Below are 14,339 nucleotides of genomic sequence, written 5' to 3' on the forward strand. Positions count from 1 at the left end.
AACTGTAAATTAATTTTCGAGAGGGAACTTAAAGATAAAACTGTGCCCCTCCCCCAACATTTGACTTGGACAAACTGGTCACAATATTGGTGAAAAGGGGGTGGGTGGGGATTACCTTCCCATTTTTCCGCATCACGATATCCTAGCATTTGAAGTAGGATGTGTTGACTTTTTATACTAACTAGTGAGTTCAAAGAATCAAATAACACACACCAAAATAAATGATCTTGCATGAGCTTTATTCTATTTTATGTGTACACCTTATTTCCACCACTCTCATTCCAATCAATGTCGAAGTCAACCATCACTATGAAATTTCTTTTCTGTTTTCTGGTGATTGCTGAAAAGGGAAGTCAATGAAAGCTACTACACACGGTATGTATACAGTATATAATATATATAGTATTCATGTGTGTATATAAATATATATACTGTGTTTTTATATACACATAAACATACATAATATACACACAATATACCCACGCGAAAATGGGAAGAGACCAAAAAAAAAAATCATTCACCAAAAGAAAAATAATTGAAGACAGTTTTGAAACAGGAAGTGATGAAGATGAAGAGGGAGGTAGATAGATGGAAGGAAACCAGTCAGAAGGGATCATCCCACTTAGCTTGTGATTCTTGTCTTAAAAAAAAAAAAAAAAAAAAAGAGGATCCACATTAGCTCATTCTAAATTTCAGTTTTAGAGCAGACGAGGAAGAGGAGGAAGAGGAAGAAGGAGGGGGGAGGCGAAGGGGCTCTGCCTGTCCTCCAGTGTTTCTTTTTTTAAGTGTTGTTGTCCTCACCAAGGCTCTAGTTGCCGCCGCCGATGGCGCCGCTACAGCACCGGCTGCTGCGGCTCTGGGAGGCGGTGTCGTGCAGATTGACGCCCGCGCCGGTCCGGCCCGCTTGGCCGGCGCCCGCCTGAGGATCGTTCTTTGGTAGCTTGGCGGCTGAGCACATGAAACAGCATGCCGTTTAAACGAGGCGGTCGCCATTTGTCAACTCAACGATTAGTCGTTTATGTAACATGGCTTCATAAGGAAGAGGATTAGGGCCAAGGAATGGCAGGAAAAAAAAGAATTCTGACTTCAATAGAGTTCAACAACCCTGTTCAAATTTGGCCAAAGTCATTCAAGTCACAGCTAAGTCAGATTTCTGACGATGCTAGTCAGAATTCTTCTTTTGAAGTCAAAATAGAATTCTTATATTATCTTTAATTGACAAACTTTATCAAAGTGAGAATTCTGACGAGAGGGATTTCGGAGACTAGGCAGAATGTTCAAATTAAAGTCAGAATTCTGACTTTTAAATTTTGTAAAAAGTAAAAATTAATTGTATTTAACGGTATATTCTTTTTCATAATCCTAAATTTAAAGTGAGAATTTTAACATTACCGCATGCACACATGCATCTTACAAATCCCGCACAGCGCAAGGAATCTGTTAACTACATAATATTTTGCACTATCATCCTCATACAGCATGTATAGTTTCTTCCACTCCATAATATGTTCAGAATGTGAGTCTATTCCTTTGTTAGTGCTTCATTATCACTGCTGTTATTTCCCAATTAGTTTTTTATTGCCTACTTTATTATTTGCTTTATTATGCGGAATGCAAGACTGAACAGGATAAGAATTTTATTGTGTAGTGTTACTATTCATATGACAATAAAACTTGATTTTGAACAAAGGTTAGCATTCAGTAGGTATACAGATTGAATTCCTACTACAGTCACAATTCTAACTTTATGAACATTTTTTTGTCTGAATTTTAAATCTTTGTTCACAGAATTCGGACTGAAATTTAAAGTCAGAATTCTGACTTTTAAAATAAGAACTCATTTTCACATTTAAGTCAAAATTCTGAGAATATTCGGAATTTGGTTGCAGACAGCCTTTTAAAATATGAACATTTTAGTCAGAATTCTAACCAGTCTTTAAATTCAGATTTTAGTCAGAATTTTGACTTATTCTCAAAACTTTGCATGAATCTCATAATTCTGACTAATGTCAGACCTCTGACTGACATTAAAGTCAAAATTCGGACTTTATTCTTTATAATTCTAGCTACTTTTTAATTTACATACCGATCAAAGAGAATTCTCCTTTTTAAAGTCAGAGCTAACACAGACTTTAAAGTCAAAATCCTGCCAAGCTTTTTTGGCCCTAATGCACTTCCATAGGTAAATGATGACGTTGATACTTTATGATCCTTTGTTGAATACTCACCAATAGCCATAAAAATATCATTGACATTGAGGGCAGTCTTGGCTGAAGTTTCCATGAAGAGGAGCCCGTTTTCCTCAGCGTATTCTTGTGCCTCCTGAAGACAAAACGTGGGTGGTGTCAACTGAAGGCAAATGAAGTACATGCTGGTACGTAGGGCTCCTTTCCCCACCTGATGCTCCACCGCTCTCTTGTCGGCGATGTCCGCCTTGTTGCCGGCCAGCGCGATGACAATGTTGGGGTTGGCTTGCCTCTGCAACTCCTTCACCCAATTTTTTGCGCGCACAAACGTGTCCTGAGGACCAACAAGCTTGACTCGCACCGCTGTCACTTTTGTACCACTGAATACGCAGTGGGAACATCACTTTTTCCAGATACAATCCGTCGGATGGCTGATTTTTTTTTTTTTGCCTTGATTTGTGAGCAGGCACAGTGAGTGATACCTGGACTCATTCCCTTGCCCAGATATTTGTTAACGCATAATAAAATTCAGATAACTGATTAATCAATGATTATAAAAATGATTCTCCATTCCAGACCCCGCAAAGACCACCACGTTATTTTCTTCATAACACATAAGTGTTTATGCAAATTAGCAGTGTAAAATTCTCCCTGCCTCACAATTACATATTTGGACAATGAGTGTGCAAACAGTAGTGTGACTCACCGTGTTGGTGATGTCGTAAACCACAATGGCGGCCTGAGCGCCTCGGTAATACATGGGAGCCAGGCTGTGGTAGCGCTCCTGGCCTGCCGTGTCCCAGATCTCAAACTTGACCGTGACGTCGTCCAAGTTCACCGTCTGAGTCAGGAAGGCAGCTTGGAGGAAAAAAAAAATACTCATGTCAATCTGAGGACAGAAATTCTTATCTTGCTTCGTTCTTATACCAAAATTATTTTGGGGCTACGAGACATAGGCGATTGAAATGATTTGTGAGTGATTTTTTTTTCTGTTTACTTATTTTGGGTTACTTATTTTTCCATATATATTTCAATGTAATTTAATCTCATTCATTTAACTGGTTATGAGTCACTTCTATTGGTAGAGTGTTAAAAATGAGCAGAAAACTCTGTAATATGTTCACCATGTCCCTGAGGAAGTCCCGTATCTCCTCCAAAACTTTCACCAGGCCTCCCCATTGGTCCGAGGGCTAGCCTTCGCATTCAGCGCCAGAGGATCTTTTTCAGCATTCTTATCGGTTGTCGGCTCTTCTGGGCTACTTTTCTTGCCGGCTTCCTTTCTCCCCATATTCTTATTAATAAATTTTCACCAAGTTTATATCTCTTTTGATACTTTCGAGGGACAAAATGCGGTACTACTCGAGGGAGCTATCGCTCTCGGTTGCCAGTCGCGCTGATGATGTCACCGGAACCCCACAAAATCCATTTGAAATAATTAATTTATTGGTCATTATTTTGAGATTCGATTCATCATTTGTAGATCTTGTTTAATTTAACATTGTCCGAAATCTCGGGATATAAACCTCTTAACAGTAAATATTGTCAGATTTGTGCAGTGTTTCCTGAGAGGAGACACACAGTCAAAGATTGGAAACACCTTCATTTTTAAGGTTTCTAATAGTTTTCAAACATTCTAAGATAATAAGGGCTGTAACTGTCAATTATATTTAGAATCAATTTTTCTATCAATTATTTCCCTGATTAACCAGATAAAATGTCGCTTTACATTCATTCAAACATTTTTCCCCAAGTGCAATTGACTGACTACTTACTTTTTATTTAGTAAAATTTAGTAGAGACATTTTTTTTTTTTAGAACTGATTCAGTTAATGGTTCAGTCATCATTTTCCAACATGAAAACAGAACTTTTCAAATGTATTCTTTACTTAAAAACAGAATAAAATGCATCAGCTCTTATGAATAACTACATGAGAGAATAACTAATGCTGAGAGGCGGCTATAAGAAGATTTGGATAATTTTAAGTTAAACAATAGCTCGCCAATTCCTCGATTATTAAAACAGTTGGCAATTATTTTGATAATGGGTTACTTGTCAATTAATTTTGACAGCTGCAGTTAATACTGTAGTCAATAAGGCCATTTAAAAAATGGTGCCCTACAAACTAATTCAAATGAACTTGTTTTGACAAACAAAAGTCAAAATGGAAATCAAAATTAAAAAGTCTTTGACATCTGACCTCCAATGGTGCTCTCCTGGAATTCGTGGAACTGGCCTTTGACGAAGCGTAACACTAGGCTGGACTTGCCCACTGCCGACTCCCCTAACAGTACCAGCTTGAACTGGAAGTTCTTGTTGGCCGCCGCTGCGCCGTTGGGCCTGCTCGCGCCGCCGCCGCCACGTCCCGCCATTGACACAGATGGATGAGGCTGTTTAAGGATGGGGCGGCCCCGGACTGGAATGAAACCAGACTGGCGACTCAGGCACTGGCGGTGAGCGAAGTCGAAGATCACACTCCAGAAGCTGCTGCATGTTTGACAAATAAGAAAAATAAAATAAATGACACACTTGCAAATTTGTGTTAATCACCACTCGTGTGACCATTTTCCGCAGAGCCATTATTGCTCTGAATAACAAAAAAACAAGAACACACAGAAAACTGTAAAATCATGATTTTATTTTCTGTCTTTTTGATTCTTTTTACAGTTCATAATTACTTAATATACAGCAATTGGAGCGGCACTCCCAGTTTTATCGTATACCAGCTATACAATCAAATTAAAGGCATTGTATTCTATTCTACTCTATTATAAATGTTTTGGCTTTTGACAATGCAAATTTACATTTGCTTTTACATGACCTTTTGTTCGTTGCCTGGATGTTGACCAAGTAGTCAAAATGAATCACTTTTGATATGGTGACCAGTTTTAAACGACACTATTGTTTAGTTTTACAAAGAACTTCGTTGGCGTATTAATTTTTTGCTATCACGTCCAAAGTTAGTTGATGTGTTGCGCACTTTTCTACGTGGTAACATTTTACTTTAAAATATAATCTGGACAAGAAATTCAAACTGAAACGGCACGAACGCTCTATCAAAGGCCCAGGTTGCCCACAGTGGTTTTTTTTAATCCGTCATAATGTAGCAATTATTCTCCTCAATCTTTTTGGAAAGGGTGATATAACTATTTTCAGTGAAAAAGGGACTCCAATCATATAGAAATAAATGAATCAATTTACACAGTGAACCTGTCTGATGTTTACCTTTTGTTCAGTGAGGGAGGTGTATAAACAACAGTCAATTAGCCGCGAGGCTAAATCCTGTTAGCAGCCCCACTACCTGTCGGCTCCCACGAAAACTTCAGCCGAAACAAAATAATTAACGCGCTAAAGTTCTTACCAGTAACGTAAGCTCGGTCAAAAGTCCGCAAAGATCATGTCAGTCTTCCGCAGCAACAATTTTAATCCTTTTTTTTTTTGCTAGCCAAGTGTTGACAGGCACAACAAAAATGTTGCACTTCCGCCTTGTGTCACTTTTTCCTCTGTGTCGACTATCTTTACTCTGCTTGTATGCCGAGTGTATACTACTGCCACCAACTGGTGAGTTTGGCTATTGCAATTATGGGTCTCAAAAAAATTGGTCTAAAAGGGAATTCACCATAAACATTTTCTTAACCATAAAATGTTTTTTTTCTTCAGTAATTTCAAGATGACGTTCTAATTAATGTTGTTTTTATGGTATATAAATGACAGTGAATTGCAAAATCCACCTGCATTTATCGAAAAGGAAGTGGTGTGGCGGACACTAGGACCATGTCTCTCACCCAGTAGGCATGTCTCTATGATCCTTTGATGCTTTGAACCTGTTGGCTTTGTCTTTGCTGTTTTGGACTTTGTTGTATCAGTTTTGTGATGGCATGCGAAGAGTAAAGATCTCCACTAGCACAGCAACGTGTGGTTTCTTTACTCTTCGCATGCCATCACAAAACTGATACAACAAAGTCCAAAACAGCAAAGACAAAGCCAACAGGTTCAAAGCATCAAAGGATCATAGAGACATGCCTACTGGGTGAGAGACATGGTCCTAGTGTCCGCCACACTGGCCATTTTTCACACGCTGGCAACTTAAAATGACATCACTGTTGCTCGGGGCTCAGGTAAAGTAACGACCAATTACAGCTCAATTTTACATGGCTAAACTTAAAAAATAGATGAGCCCTGATTGTTCGTTACACAAGCCTGAGCAATTGTGATGTACCCTGAGATGAATGAAAAGAGGTGGATATTGCTGCATACTCCACAAACAGAGCTGTGGCATAGAGCCAATTGTTGTATAATAAAAAAAAAAAGGGTTGACTCACTTATTATGAAATAACTTTAAAAAATACTCATCCATTAAAACAATAGGATTACAATCAAACTTTTAAATCAACTTGAAATCCACTCAATAAAGTTGATCTTAATTTCCTTAAGTCCTACCCATCCGTTACATAGTGAAAAAGAAATTATATCTTTAAACATTCCAACGGATGAACGAATTTGCAAACATGAATAAATACCTATGTCTTATCTCTGAGGTACTACCATAACCGGTTTAACAACCATAAAAAAAAAAGACCTTGAATCAAATAAATAGAAAAAAAAATCCAACGCAAACCCGTATTCAAGCTGGGTAGGGCAAAAACATTTTTAAAGGCCATCATCATTATAATTCTTTATTTAATAGCTAAATGTGTTTAAAAAAAACTACTCACTTTTATTGCATCTGTAATCCCTCTATTAGCCGCTAGATGACAATATACAGCAAGTGATTTAAAAAAACACAACCAGTTGCTGCAGTGCCGTTTATATTATGTACATGCGTAAAATAATAAAAAAAAAAAAAGCTACAGGATTCTTTCAAACATATTGACCTAGAAATTGCAGAAAAGACTCACTTTATCACAAAATCATATTTTTCCTTGCCCCAGGTATCTACAAATTTTTGGGTCAGAGGGCCTGGGAAAACATCCACATGGTAAATCCAAATGGTTTGCATATTTTTGAATGTGGACTGCTTTTATGCCTTGAAACTCACAAACGATTTGAAGGCATCTTTCCTTTTAATGCAGTGACTGCCACGAATCCGGTTGACTATCGAATTAGACCATACATGAGCTTTGACCTCACCATAGCGATCAGGCTAGCAGGGACTGTGTTGGGGGTTGGGGAGTGGAGGTTGGGAATATTAATAAAGTTCACCTCGGGGGGCAAACTTTGATTTTGGAGCCACCGGGCTGGATGCATGCGGAGACCGAGCTTCTAAAATGCCACTGGATCACTAGTGGGCGGGTGATGGAACAACAGAGCAAAGATCACGCTGGACCCTGAGGTGAATATCACTCAGTGGGTCTCTCTTTGCACGACAACATCATAGCAATCCTTCCACTCATGAAAAAAAGATATAATATTCAATGCATTTATGGTTTATTAATTGAGCAGCAAAAGTCAATTATTTTTATCCCTCTCACAACGCAATTTTTGACACTAGATGTCGACTGACAACGGCGTCGTAGTTACTCAAGACAAAGGGAACAACCAATCATGGCTCACCTGCTTTCTGCAATTGATTATGCTGGCCAGCTGAGCTGTGATTGGTTGTTACCTGATCCCTGAGCAGTATTAATCGGAGTACTGTAATATTAATCGGAATACCGCATTTAGATTAGTGGAGATGCATAAAATATATTATGGTAAATTAATTTGGGGATTGAATTCTGGATTAACTCATTTAATCCCAAAGATGTACTTTTGACAGGTACTTGTTGATATATTTTAGATTTTTTTTCAAGTAGTCTGCTCAAAAAGGAGTCTAAAAACGGCTGGTGCTAAATACAATAAGTACTAGGGTAATCAAATACTTTATGTAATTAAATATTAAATAAACTGATTCGTTTAAATAATCAAGAATGAAAGTAAGTGATTCCTTTAGGTATTCTAGTACTAAAGTGATTACTTTAGGGACTAAAGCACTGAAATAATCAATTACTTTATGTGTAAGAAAGTGATTAATTTAGGTACTAAACTACTAAAAGTAATTACTGTAAGTAATATTACCTAAGTGCATAAATTAATCAATAACTTTGGTACTTTGGAGTGTCTTATGCAATTGATCACGTTTGTACTTAATTATGTAAACTAATTACTTAAAGTAATCAAATATTGTTGTTATTTAAGTAAGATTGTAATCCGTTACTTTAGTAATTAATGAATTTTTTACCTGACATAATTATATAGACAAACACATGCACACACTCAGTTTTATTAGGTGTTTATGGTTTTATTAATCTTTCAAAAACTGCAAATGATTCAACATGGATTCAGAATTGTTCACCATCATGACTCTTTAAATAATGCCCTACAGAGACTTGTCAAGGATATTCCTAATTAAGAGTTAAGCATGAATTAATATTTGCAAATTAATAAATCATAATCACTCCGCAGTTATTAGGTAACGTTGAAAGCCATCCAGAAAAAACAATGTTGGAAAGTACTGAACGTGATGCGGCTTTATGAGGAATGCTGGCATCAAATGAAAAACAAACACTAATTGGATAAAACTTGCATGAGGCTTCATTCCCAGTTTTTAATAAGCAGCCACATATGTCTGTACCAGTTTCTACACGACATATGTTTTATATTAAGCTTTCAGAATGAAACATGTGATGTAGTTTTATACTGTATCTTAGACATGCACTTAAGGGCCAGTCAGCATTGGTTATGATGATTGGACTGTTAATTTCCTCATACAATCCTCTATTATGGTCCAATTAGGAGCAGATTTTGAAAGCTTGTTAATATGAAACAAGACCTTTGACCTATACTTGCTTCTTCTTGTTTTTTTTTTTAGGTCAGAGTTGCGGCAGTGTTATGTTGCTTTTGTCTTAAGTGTCACCTTGAAGTCCAGCCTGGTGTTGGATAAGAAGGCACGCGGAATTACAATCAGTATATCTTCTCTTTAGTGTGTGCTCCAAATGTTTCAAGTGGGGCTTGACCGATTAAATCAGCCAAAAAGTGTCCAGATGGATGATAAATGACAAAGGACAGTGTTATTATTTGTTACAATAAATCCACTCCACTGGTTCTTAAATGGGCATACTAGTACCTCTAGGGTCCATTAAGACCCTACAGGGGAGTACGTGAAATTTTAACAGGGTTTCTACAGGTATCAGCAAATCAGTAATTGGTTCTTTTCAAATCAAGAGCAAATTAATTTGAACATAAAGTATTACGTGAAATTTTAACATGGTTCGAGCAGGTGGCAACAAAACAAACTTAATGTTTTTTGCTGCTTTAGGAACAGTGTTCTTTTCAAATTAACAATTTAATTAAAATATGAAGCAACTAATTGCTAAACTGTATCATAGTACCTTAGCAAAATATTGTACACCTTTGTTTTGTTAACAAGGTTGAAAACCACTGTTTTAATCCATCCGTGATAGGAGTAGTACATTTTTTCAAATTAAGAGCAAATTAATTAGAACATGAACTCACGCAAAGCCAAACTGTGTTTTATACGGATGTGCATTGTCACTCGTGACACAATTTTCCGGCAGATGACTCAGAAATTAATAGATGATGTTACACGAGCTATCTTCCAGAGATATTGAATAAAATCCACCTAGAAATACCACTGCAAAAGTGTTATTTACTTCATAGGGGGTACATAATTGCAGAAATATTGCAAACCACTGATCGCGTAAACTAGTACCTTTAACAATATATAATGACATTTATTGATAAGGTCATTCTATGAACATGTCATTTCAAACAAAGCAAATGTAATTTTTACAAGTTATGCTTTGGTGAACAATTCAAAGAAGTTGTGCAAGGAATAGACCTTGACATCACTACTACATTTGACAAGGATTAATGCCATAATTAAATGCACTAGGCCATGTAATCCATTCTGATTTTTCTTTCAAACAATGTATGAAATCTGTGAATAATTTAAATGCACAGGGCATGCACATGCAATATTATTCATTATTAATTTCCTGTCAAATCTGTATTTTTTGTTAAAAACCTGCATAGGTCTCACAAAATTCATATGAGTCGGGCGTTGATTTAAAGGTTAGGAGGGTGAAGACTGAAAAGTTTTTCTCACGACCTCTCAAACGCTTTACAAAAATATTACTGTCAATAAAAAGTGGCTAGATAATAGCTAAACATCGTATTCATTGCTAAATCCAACTGTGAAAAGGTTCTCTGCCATTTGAATCATCCGCTTTCATGTCTTCAGGTGTTTTCAGAGCTGTGATGTCACAGAATCCCCGAGCAAGGATTTCACGGCTGTTTCGTGGTGTGTTAGCACCCTCTATTGGTGAAGCTTTGTGGCTGCTGTAGAAATAATTTGTGTGAATGTTGTTGAAGTTTGTTTGAATAATTTGTTTGAATAGTGGGAAATTATCACTTGAGTTTTGGCATACCTTCGTCTCTGGATCACATGCCTCAAACTTTGGTATTTTCAGAAATACACAGCAAGCACACTTGCTATTATAATATCAATACAAGTAACTCTAGCGGTGGATGGAGTAACCATAAACGCGATTCCCCAAGCTACGGTACGCTCGGAAAAATTCTGAAAGCATGCTAACGATTACAACGTTAATTCTGGTGACTCTAGCGATGGATGGAGTAACTACACACGCGAAGACTTAAGCGTCGTAGGTTCGGAAACACTTGAAATGCAAGCTAGCTTTTTACATTCAGAAACACTCGGAATGCACGCTGGTTATTATAATATCAAATTCCGATATCCCCGGCGGTGGATGGAAAGACTAAAACTGCGATGTCTCAGGTTTCAGTACGCATCCTGGTTATTACTGTATAACTGTCTGATTTATCAATAAGAGAGACTGTAGACAAAGAGCACAATCTGAGTCAGGAAAATTGATCTTCTGCAGAAGAAAGGCGTTAGCTCAGTCTAACCTGTTCTGCAAAGAACCTCTCCTCTTCTGCCTTTTTATACGGATTATAAAGTACAGTATATGTTTAAATGAGATAAATACATTTTTTTGCCATCAATAGCATACATTTTGGTGACCCTAGCGGTGGATGGCGTAACTAAGACTGCAAAGCCTCAAGCACTGGTAGGTTCGGAAACACTTGGAATTCATGCAACTTTAAATTTCAATTTGAGTGAGTATTCCCAAAAAAAAGTTTCAAATTGCACTTAAATCTGTATACCTGAAATGTTCACGAGTAGTATAAGAAATCCACAAAATAGCAATAGGGAAAATCGTAGATTTCTCTATGTGCGTGTTTAGGATCAAACATCTGTTTTGTTTTTCGGCTTCTTTCTTTTTGAACTGCGGTCCAAGTGCACGGAACACGTCGCCAATGCGGACACAGGATTACAAAAGCAGGTGTTGGAAAGGGGTTAAAGGGGGAGGGGGGGAGCGTAGGCGGCTTTGAGGCGAGTCAAAGTGACAGCGTTACCGCGGCAACCTGCGGCTGAGTCTTTATGTATGGGTGCGTGTGTCTAAGTGTGCGTGTGATGAATAAGTGAACAGATAGTTTTTGTCCCTTTCAGCAGGGGCATCCAAAGATAATAAAAAATAATTAATAAATAAAGCCGCGAGCGGTACAGAATTTCACACGCGGTTGCCATGGTGATGGAAGACCCATGATTAAGCGCGCCGGCCTGTAACCTTCTCTTCTGATCACCGATGCCCCGCTTTCGCTGATTGCGTTCCAACTATTCCAAAGTAGGAGTTGGTATATAAAAAGTTTGTTTCGCCATCTTTGATCATGTGTGTCAGTCGTCACTTTCAAGGTTGCGACACGTCTTCTTCTACAGCCATAAATGTGTCAGCGTATATTTTGTGGGACGGGACAAAGCATGTTGCTTGAACAACAGAATTCATTAGTGACACTGGCACCCGTCCAATCCGACACACCCAAGTCGGCTTTTGATGTATTGTGTATTTTAGGTTATTAAATATGATTAAAAAGCTCTCTTTGAAGAGCAAAGCTGCCATTATGCAATATTCCATTTTTTTTCTTTCTAATTATCTCAAACAGCGCCACTGGAAAGGAAAGGCGGCATTGCTATCTGCAGAGACTATACTTTTTTTTTTTTTGCCATTAGGCAGCGACAGCACGGGTTATTTGCTTCTAAATTCCATTAAAGTGAATTGAAGCAAGGCCTTATTAAGAGATTATGGCAGGCAGGAGGCTGAAGCCATCATTCTTCTACCTTGGTGGTTCTTCTTAGGCTCAAGCTGAGCGCAGAGGCGACTGGTTTAACATTCTATACGTGAGCGGCCAATAAAACACTTTCGTCAGTAGTGTGGAGTAAGGTCAATTCGTTTGTCGCTGTTGAACGTTGACGTCAAAAATTGTTGACAAAAACCGTTGTCAAAATTTCAGTTGATGAATCTCATTACGGAAGCCTGTTCCTGCCAATTCCCCCCAAAATTTAATGCAATGATAATGATTTTTTTTTTTTTTTTACCCTCAAAAGTTTGTTTGATGAAGGTGCGCCAAATGACTACGTGAAGTCAAGTATGGGTATACGATGAGTGTGACTTGAAATTTGTGGTGCAGTTTCAAATGTTGCTTTTCTAAGGATGAGTTTATAAGCCTGTGCACTAATGTTTTTTTTTTTTAATTAAAAGACATTAAAAAATAAACATTTTTTCACCCCAATTTATTTTTGTTTTTAATGGCAGTACCTTCCGCTAAAATAAATAAGTAAACAAATAAATAAAATAAAAAAAATCCACTGGTGGAAATGGGCATCTGATAATTTAGAAAAAACAACACAATTAAAAAAAAAAAATATATATATATATATATATATATATATATATATATATATATATATATATATATATATATATATATATATATATATATATAATATATATATATATATATATTATATATATTATATATATGTTTAATATATTTATATATATAAAAACAACACAATTAAAAAAAAAAAAAAAAATATATATATATATATATATATATATATATATATATATATTTTTTTTTTTTTAATTGTGTTGTAAAACAAATGTGTGTACCCATCTGTAAATTTGTGGAACAATTATGAAATAGAGCTGAAAATATGTGAATCAATGGCTGCATTCAAAAAGAGTTTTAAAAATATAACATTAAAAAGATAAAAATGATGTATAAAATGAATAAGATGTTGTTTAAACGTTTGTCGCATTAAATTTGTTATACAGTATACTGTATGTAATTGTGTGTATATATAGTATATAGTAACACTCAAAGTAATAATAATTACTCAAATAATAACTGTAAACTCTCAATAGCATAATAACTCAACGTCAATATGAGCAACCTTGTTCAACTGTAATTACACAAAAGAAACAAGTAAAGCTTACTTTATCACTTCATTCCCCATCTACAAATCCCAATCTCAATATTCACCCATATATAAGGCGCACCGGATTATAAGGCGCGCCATCAGCTTTTTAAAAGAAATAAGGCTTTTAGGTGCGCCTTATAGTGCGAAAAATAACTGTATATGAAAGTAAGGGATAGGTGTTGCACACCATTAAAAGATAAATACAATAACTTAGTCCATTTTTCAGCTACCTCTATGTATTGTATGTCATTTTAAATCTCACTTTTGATTTTTGGAGCTATAATCCTGATTTTGTGAAAAACAATTTTTTTACAGGCAGTAACTTAAAAAAACATGCTGGTGGAAATGAACTTCTGACAGTAAAAAACAAACAGACAAATAAATCAATCTCGAGGACTGGAGTTTGACGCTTTCGGGTCTTAAAGGGTTCAACCCCGTGGAGTAACCGACATGAAAACCAAAAAGCTGCCTATGGGCGAAGAACTGAAAAAAAAAACAACCGAAAGACGAAGAAAGAACCCGCGTGTGTACTAAAACATTCAAAGCTGATGTTTTAGTTTTACTTCTGAGTTCCAGCAAAGTCTCAATATTAAACAGCATGCGGCCACGTGTTTCCCACTTGAACCTTCATATTGGAAATAAATTGGAACATGATGCCGGATCATCCTTGATGAAAGTAACTCCTCGGAATGTTGAACTCACTTTAGCCAAACCTTGAAGACGGAATCAGAGGATCAGATAGTAGTCGGCAAGTGATCAGTTGGCGCGCTTGCAGATGTCGTTGCTGCTCTTTCATGCGTCGGAAATC

At 36.8% G+C, this 14,339-nt stretch overlaps 1 protein-coding gene across 1 annotated transcript; it reads right to left on the minus strand.

Moving 5' to 3' along the window:
• Nucleotides 1-222: 222 nt before the first annotated feature.
• LOC148409421 (ras-related protein Rab-5C-like) lies at nt 223-5,691 on the minus strand. Its single transcript, XM_088439408.1, has 6 exons — nt 5,546-5,691; nt 4,385-4,671; nt 2,893-3,044; nt 2,398-2,520; nt 2,229-2,322; nt 223-948 (listed from the first exon to the last, which is right to left on the minus strand). Exons 2-6 carry the CDS (start codon nt 4,554-4,556, stop codon nt 809-811), a joined length of 681 nt encoding a protein of 226 aa, XP_088295534.1. The 5' UTR covers nt 4,557-4,671; nt 5,546-5,691; the 3' UTR covers nt 223-808.
• Nucleotides 5,692-14,339: the final 8,648 nt, after the last annotated feature.

This window comes from Hippichthys cyanospilos, chromosome 17, assembly GCF_059441005.1.
Source record: "Hippichthys cyanospilos isolate Australia breed blue-spotted pipefish chromosome 17, RoL_Hcya_1.0, whole genome shotgun sequence".
In the NCBI taxonomy this organism is placed as follows: domain Eukaryota; kingdom Metazoa; phylum Chordata; class Actinopteri; order Syngnathiformes; family Syngnathidae; genus Hippichthys; species Hippichthys cyanospilos.